This window comes from Achroia grisella, unplaced genomic scaffold (genome assembly GCF_030625045.1).
Source record: "Achroia grisella isolate CSIRO2021 unplaced genomic scaffold, CSIRO_AGI_Agris_v1 utg1062, whole genome shotgun sequence".
Classification (NCBI taxonomy): Eukaryota; Metazoa; Arthropoda; class Insecta; order Lepidoptera; family Pyralidae; genus Achroia; species Achroia grisella.
Window position 1 is genome coordinate 4,765,763 of NW_026712566.1, and position 7,728 is coordinate 4,773,490.

The window sequence follows — 7,728 nt, forward strand, 5'->3', positions numbered from 1 at the left end:
CTACTTATGACAAATATATAAACTACCTTATTTTAACCATATATTACAAAAGTATAATCTTATTTTATCTGAAATTAAGGACCATGATGAAAATGTCTAGACAGAAAGGTTGTAGATTGTTTTTGATTGACATAAAATAAAGTAGATCATCGATTCGAAGTGCAACTGACCTAGCCTGAGGGAAGGGGTTCGTTTGAACTAGATGTCTTATTACGTAGGCAGGTTTATTAGAATAATTTAACCCCCCCCCCCCCCTCCAACTCCTGATAGAGATATTGAGTGGATTATATATACAGTTGTAAATATAATTTAGTAAAAGTAATACAAACTGTTACTTAGCAACAATACTTATTTTAAATGTGATGGATTATACTTTTTCTACCCCTACCCCCCCCCCCCCCCTCCATGATGAACGTAAACATTTTTCAATGAATATATTGTTTTTTTAGCAAAAACAATGTGAGGGTTGCCATTCGTGTGAAAAAGTAAATAATTACCGATGACGTAATCGTCATCTAGACACCCTACCCCCCCTGTCATGCCCCCCCCCCTCCCGCCCCTCCATAGTGCTTACGTAATACTTGAACAGCCCCTGACTAGACCTGAGCGATAAAAAAATTATTCGTCGCGAGTCACCGAACACTAAAGTTCGTTTGAGCTGGATGTCTTATAATTGTGAGTCTTCATTGATGCTTTTCCAGCAAAGGTTTTGATTCAGCTATATTCTGGAAAAGAAAAAATCAGGTTTCAGTATCAAAACACAGCTTGAAGTAGATTGTGAAATTTAAAAATAAATTTAACATATTTAAAACAAAAAAACTAAACTAAACTAAATATATATAGATTTATAATGTATTTTGAACAAATACAAATTACAAAAGATAAAGGCCATCGCACGTAAAGAAGAATGTTTATATCAATATTATAAAATTCTTAGGATGTGTTTATCGAATAATTTATATTACTTGCAATATCATTGCTTATCGAATTGCTAATGCTATGATCTCTCCAGTAAAGTTGTCATTACAATCCTTAAATATTAAATCTGAGAGGAATAGCTCATTAAAAATTTAGTGATATTTAACTAAATATTTATTAACGATTAGCTTTTGCCCGCGGCTTCGTTTGCGTTAATGTATCCTTTCAAGGGTGGAATTTATCAAAATCCTTTCTTAGCGGATGCCCGACAGTCCGACACCTTTGAGTTATATATATTTAGATATTTAAGGAGCATTAGAGATGCTGCAGACGTGCAGTCGTCAGATCTCTTAAATGGGAATGCATCAGCGTCAACCGTGTACGTCACATGATGGTGACGTTCCTGGTGCTTTAAATGCATATACGTGACACGGTTGACACTTGTCATCAGGAGGACTGTCAGATCATATACGTGACACGGTTGACACTTGTCATCAGGAGGACTGTCAGATCATATACGTGACACGGTTGACACTTGTTATCAGGAGGCCTGTCAGATCATATACGTGACACGGTTGACACGTGTCATAAAAAAATAGTCTAATCATATATACACGGTTGACACTTGTCAAGGAGGACTGTCAGATCATATACGTGACACGGTTGACACTTATCATCAGGACTGTCAGATCATATTGACACGTTTGACACTTAAATCAGGAGGACTGTCAGATCAAAACCACACGTTGCAACTTGTCATCAGGAGGACTGTCAGATCATATACGTGACACGTTAACACTTGTCATGAGGACTGTCAGATCATATAAGTGACACGGTTGACACTTGTCATCAGGAGGACTCTCAGATCATATACGTGACACGGTTGACACTTGTCATCAGGAGGACTGTCAGATCATATACGTGACACGCGTTGACACTTATCATCGGAGGACTGTCAGATCATATACGTGACACGGTTGACACTTGTCATCAGCAGGACTGTCAGATCATATACGTGACACGGTTGACACTTGTCATCAGGAGGACTGTCAGATCATATACGTGACACGGTTGACACTTATCATCAGCAGGACTGTCAGATCATATACGTGACACGGTTGACACTTGTCATCAGGAGGACTGTCAGATCATATACGTGACACGGTTGACACTTATCATCAGGAGGACTGTCAGATCATATACGTGACACGGTTGACATTTGTCATATAGGACTGTCAGATCATATACGTGACACGGTTGACACTTGTCATCAGGAGGACTGTCAGATCATATACGTGACACGGTTGACACTTATCATCAGCAGGACTGTCAGATCATATACGTGACACGGTTGACACTTGTCATTATGTCAGATCATATATACGGTTGACACTTGTCATCAGGAATAACTGTCAGATCATATACGTGACACGGTTGACACTTATCATCAGCAGGACTGTCAGATCATATTGACACGGTTGACAATATCATAGGAGGACTGTCAGATCATATACGTGACACGGTTAACACTTATTATACATCAGGAGGGCTGTCAGCCTGTATAATAATTCAGTTGCATAAAAAAATAGAACTAAACATTATAAAATAGTTCACGGCAACACTACGGTAGTAAGATGAACTCCTAAAACCAGTAGACAGCTATGTACTAGTATCTGAGATCAACGAAACATATCCAAGTAAAATAAAAAATAAAACTAACGTAGACTGTCGAACCTGATGGTGTCGTCGTACGTGCTTGTTGAGCGACTGTGAGTGTCGGTAGCGTGCGGGGCACGCCCGGCACGCGTGCGGGGCCGCCCCGGGCTGCGGGGCACCGGCGGCACGCGGGGCACCCGGGGCACCCGGGGCGCCCGGGGCACACACCCCGCGGTCCGCGGGGCCCCGCCGGTGCGAGCGGAGGTGCGCCGCCAGCTTGTTGGTGGCGAAGCGAGCGCCGCACTCCGCACACATGTACGGCTTCACGCCTGCACATACCGTTTCTTGTCACATATTTGATACATAAAACTTACTAATATTACAAACGCAGTAGTGTATAAATGTGGATAGATAGATGTACGTTTTTACTCGTTGCTATGAATTTTAATGAAACTTTACAATTATATACCTACTTCAGAATAAAACAGCATACAGTTTTAATAGAGTGAAACAGCCAGTCATAAATATATTATATATATATGTATATATACTAGCTGTCCCGGCAAACGTTGTTTTGCCTTAAATAAAACAAAAAATTAGGGGTGGACTACCCCTAACATTTAGGGGGATGAAAAATAGATGTTGGCCGATTCTCAGACCTACTCAATACGCTCACAAAATTTCATGAGAATCGGTCAAGCCGTTTCGGATGAGTATGGGAACGAAAACTGTGACACGAGAATTTTGTATATTAAGATATAAATGAATCCCCATTTCTTTGGTCACGCATTTCGCATCACGCGCAAAAGGCTGGACCGATTTTGCCCATTCTTGTGTTGTTGTTTGTTATAGTCAGAAGATTCTTATGAAATAAAAAAATATTAGGAGAATAGCTCTTTTCAATTTCAATAGAATTGACATTTATTGGGACCTATTCCCAGACTTAAGTATCTATCAACATGTACATGGAATACATCACAAATAACGAAATATTCTACAGTGAGCAAAGTATTTTAAGAGATTTTTGTACTGATAAAAACTCTTAGTTCATTCTGATACAACGATCGAATTGACTTGTCATTAGTCACTATAGTAAACATAAACCTTGGTGGTCTAGCGGTTTCTCACACAGCTTTACTTCCGATGGTCACTGGTTCGATTGCACCGATGCCACCGTGCAAGACTGTGCAAACAATTGTCGTGAGTATGACTGTTTGTATCGGTCTGGGTGTTTTCTATATACATTATATATGTATTTACAAAAAAATATCTAAGTATTTATATCAGGTGTCTACTACCCATAACACAAGCTCTGCTTACCATGGTACTGGATGGCGTTGTGTTAATTGTCCAGGGTTATTTATTTATTTTATATGAATAAAAATTAATGCTCCTAACCTGTATGGATCCTCTTATGGTCATTGAGTGTATTTTTAGATGTAAAAGTTTTCCCACACTCAACACACGCATGTGGTCTTTCACCTGTAACATAAGTTATAGTAAAAAATATTTATTCACATCCGACACAATGAAATATAATAAGTATAAAAACACATAAAATTTCTTGCCAAGTATATTCGCTACTAGTTCCTAAGTTAGGCTATGTGTTTTTTATAAACTAGAAATACCTATATATAATAATTTAATATAGTATAGTCAGTGACATAAGCTAGTTACTCCTTACCACAGATCAAATAATTTCTTCTGTGGCCCCTACCGTCCAGTTCAGACTGCTACTTCTGATGAGAAGAACTGTCAAGCATCTCAACTGGTACTTTCTTTTAAATTATTACTTTTTATAGTCACTAGGATTGTGTGTAATAAAGAACAGGTGACCGGTGTGTGTGGTGAGGTGAGTCCGGAGGTTGGTGTTGGTGGTGAAGGTCTTGAGACAGCCGGGCTGCGGGCAGGCGCGGCGCGGCCGCGGGCGGCAGTGCCGCGCCGCCAGGCACCGCGTCACCTGCCGCCGCCCGCACGACGCGCACGGGAACTCTCGCTCACCACTGTGACGCTTGCTGCAAATTTAAACATACTAGTACACTACTTTTTTAAAATGATTTGACGACTTATTTATTTATTTTATTTATAGCCTTTGTGCTGATGATCATCAGCTTATCCCAAGACATAAGGACATTGGAACCTCCTTCAAAGGAGTCCAGGCTCCTCTGTCCGACGCGTTCCTTCTCCGTCTCCATCATCCTCCCAACCTCTTTTTCTGCTGCCCCCATTTTTTTTTGTTCTCTTGGATCTAAGACATCCTTAGTCCATTTCTCTTTCTTACTTCTTATTGCATGTCCTGTCCACTTCCAGTTAAGTTTCTTAATAGTTTTGACTGTCTTTCAATTTGGTTTTTTCTCTTACTAGTGAGTTTGATTTTGCTTCATTCCATGTTATTTTGACATACCTTTATTTTGCTCATATTTTATGTTATGCAATCCCATGCTTGGCACCCATATAGTAGACAGGGAAGAATACAGGAGTAATTTTTTTTTCTTATGTTATATCGAGTTGTTGTTTTATTTTATTCTCAAAACAAGAGTTCACAAGAACAATAAAGAAGCTCAAATGGAAGTGGTCTGGTTACTAATATGTCTTCATGTTGGTCACTAATCATAGTTGTACATGCAACATATTTTCACATGTTAGACATCTTTACATAGAATTAAATGAAGTCACTTCGGCTGTCTGTTTGCTTATATCGTTTAAACTATGCAATGGGCTTTGATGCAGTTTTGTAGCAGATAGAGTGATTCAAGGTTTATTTATGTATAATATATGTATCTATACCAGTGCGAAATCTGGGTGGGTATCTACTATTATATAAAATATATAATAATAAAATTTCAGTACAATTCGCATAACACCATCTAGTACCAAGCTAAGCAGCTTGTGTTATGGCTACTAAACAATGTCAACAAACTGGCTTTGAAAAATAAACAAAAATTTTGATGAGCTTCTTGCCAGTATTTTTTCAATTTTTTCTAAAATATGAACTGGAGAGTAAAGATATATTAATGCAAGAAACTTGATGTTCATAGGGAACCAAATATATAACTAAAACCAAATAAATAATTCTTAAATTTTATGGAAATATGTTCTAGTTTAAAGAAATGATAAATACTTACAGGTGCAGTTTAAAGTTGAATTTCCTAGTGAACTCTTTGTGACAGAGTGGACATCTGTGTGTGGCTGGTGGTGTCCAGTGCTGGCACCGACGCCCCGACCCGCATTCGGGGCACCGACTCGTACTGTCCACCACTTCCTCAGCACTAGCACTCTTACTCCTCTCAGCATCCACTCCACATTGGTTTTGATCCGAATTCTTATAATTTCCAGTCTCTGAACAGTTCTCGTTACCGTCCATCACATCTTTAACGACTATTTTGGACTCAAAAGGCCTTGCACACGAACTGTATAGGGAAGCGAGTATTTCATTCGATTTCTCGCATTTTTCTAGAAAATTCACAGTAGTTTCGAGGTCTGTTAAACACTGTACACATATAGAAGTCGGCCCGCCATCGTCGACGGCTATTTTTAATTCAGTTCTATTCACAAGTTGGTGGTAAGGTGACCAAGACCGGCACGATGAATCTCTTCGTTCTATAAACAAGGGAAATAATGTAGTTTGCTCTTGAAAACATATTCTACATATATTTCTATTAAAACTGTTCTCCATGTAAATGGGATTCGTAAAGTTGAGAATTTAAATTGTAATGCTACTTTACTTGTGTAGCAATTTTTAAATCGATCAATACACTCCAAATTTTTTTTTTGGTTCGCTTTCCCTTTTCAGAGAAAGGCAAAAGGACTCAGCCTATACAGCCATTGGCTTGGATACATTCTAATTCATAATAACAGAAATTGACATTTCTGACAATGACAACTACAAAACGTCAATTGCTTTGTTCGTTATCAATGTGAAAATAATATTAATTAATTCATAAGTAAGTCTCAGTGATTATTTGCTCAGAACAACAAAAAAGTTTATGATTGTGTTACGATTTAAAATAGGATAGGAATTGTAAATAGGACATAATAGTATATTACAATATAAGTTCGTTATGATGGTTATAATAAACGAGGCGGAATTTCAGTTCGAGCTGAAAGCGAAGGCGTAATAGAGCCGAATGTAAAATACGCACGTACATCGTATGTTTTTCAATACACTTCCGAGGTAATAGAATAAACAATCATGATATTACATTTTGTTCGTTTTGGCACTTTCGCACTGCCTATTGGCTGACACCGTGCGTAGGTCAGTTCGAAATTTTATTTTAATAAATATAACCTTACTATTTATATATTACTTCACTATTTGCATTTATAAAGTAGGCGTGTTTAATGAACTGTTTTATATATCGATACCCGATGAAATTAAATCAACTTTACGAACAAAATAAACTGTTACTGTTATAATGACGTTAATATTATATTCAACAGAACAAATTTTCTATTCTATTCTATTGAACTAAAAATAACATTTCAGTTACTGTCGTCTGTTCGATGACGTTTGATCGTTTTATTTTATGGTTAATGGAATTGTGCACCCGTTTGCCCTAACGGTTTATGCACCAGCGGAGGATGATAAGATGAGCATGAGGTCAGGTCAGTTAGCACATCGTGACAAATTCAACAAGAATTTATCACGATGGTTTCCAGGGGGAACCGCGTGGAGGTTGACCTGACATAGTACATTGCTTGCGATGGGGTATTTACTCCACATTACTAACAATCCTCTTTCCCCCCTTTTGATCGTATATTCAGTAGGCGGTTAAACAATTCATCGGAATAGAAACAATGAGTGCTCTCAGTTTTGAGTTGCACGTTTGAGAGTTTTATGGAGTAATACGTAACTTGAGTCGGCCGGTTGCTACTATTATCTAATACTAGGTATAAGGTTACATTCATGTGAATGTAGAGTAGAAACCAGAGATAGCGGTTAATGGTTGGGCGCTACCCGCAATAGCCATATACATAGGTACACGGAGCTAAAGTTCCAAACTAAAAATTAAATTGTCATTTCTCGGAAGAGAACATACGTTCAAGTCGGACTTTTGTTTTTTCGGACTACTCTAACATTGTTGGCGGGGGGGAATGGGATTGTTAGAATGTGAATTAATGTACCCATTGATTAGCCTTAAAATAAATAAAAAA

At 38.2% G+C, this 7,728-nt stretch overlaps 1 protein-coding gene across 1 annotated transcript; it reads right to left on the reverse strand.

The window, feature by feature from the left end:
* Nucleotides 1–563: 563 nt before the first annotated feature.
* LOC131855012 (replication initiator 1-like) lies at nucleotides 564–6,318 on the reverse strand. The gene is made up of 5 exons (XM_059206223.1): nucleotides 5,700–6,318; nucleotides 4,411–4,589; nucleotides 3,973–4,056; nucleotides 2,653–2,903; nucleotides 564–725 (listed from the first exon to the last, which is right to left on the reverse strand). Exons 1-5 carry the CDS (start codon nucleotides 6,248–6,250, stop codon nucleotides 684–686), a joined length of 1,107 nt encoding a protein of 368 aa, XP_059062206.1. The 5' UTR covers nucleotides 6,251–6,318; the 3' UTR covers nucleotides 564–683.
* Nucleotides 6,319–7,728: the final 1,410 nt, after the last annotated feature.

Bases quoted from the DNA above. Each gene is read 5' to 3' on its own strand.
- LOC131855012 (XM_059206223.1), bottom strand. From the start codon at position 6,250: ATGGAGAACAGTTTTAATAGAAATATATGTAGAATATGTTTTCAAGAG. The intron at 4,590-5,699 runs GTAAGTATTTAT...TTAAATTTGCAG, and splicing joins TTCAACTTTAAACTGCACCT to CAAGCGTCACAGTGGTGAGC. The intron at 4,057-4,410 runs GTCACCTGTTCT...CTTATGTTACAG, and splicing joins TCACCTCACCACACACACCG to GTGAAAGACCACATGCGTGT.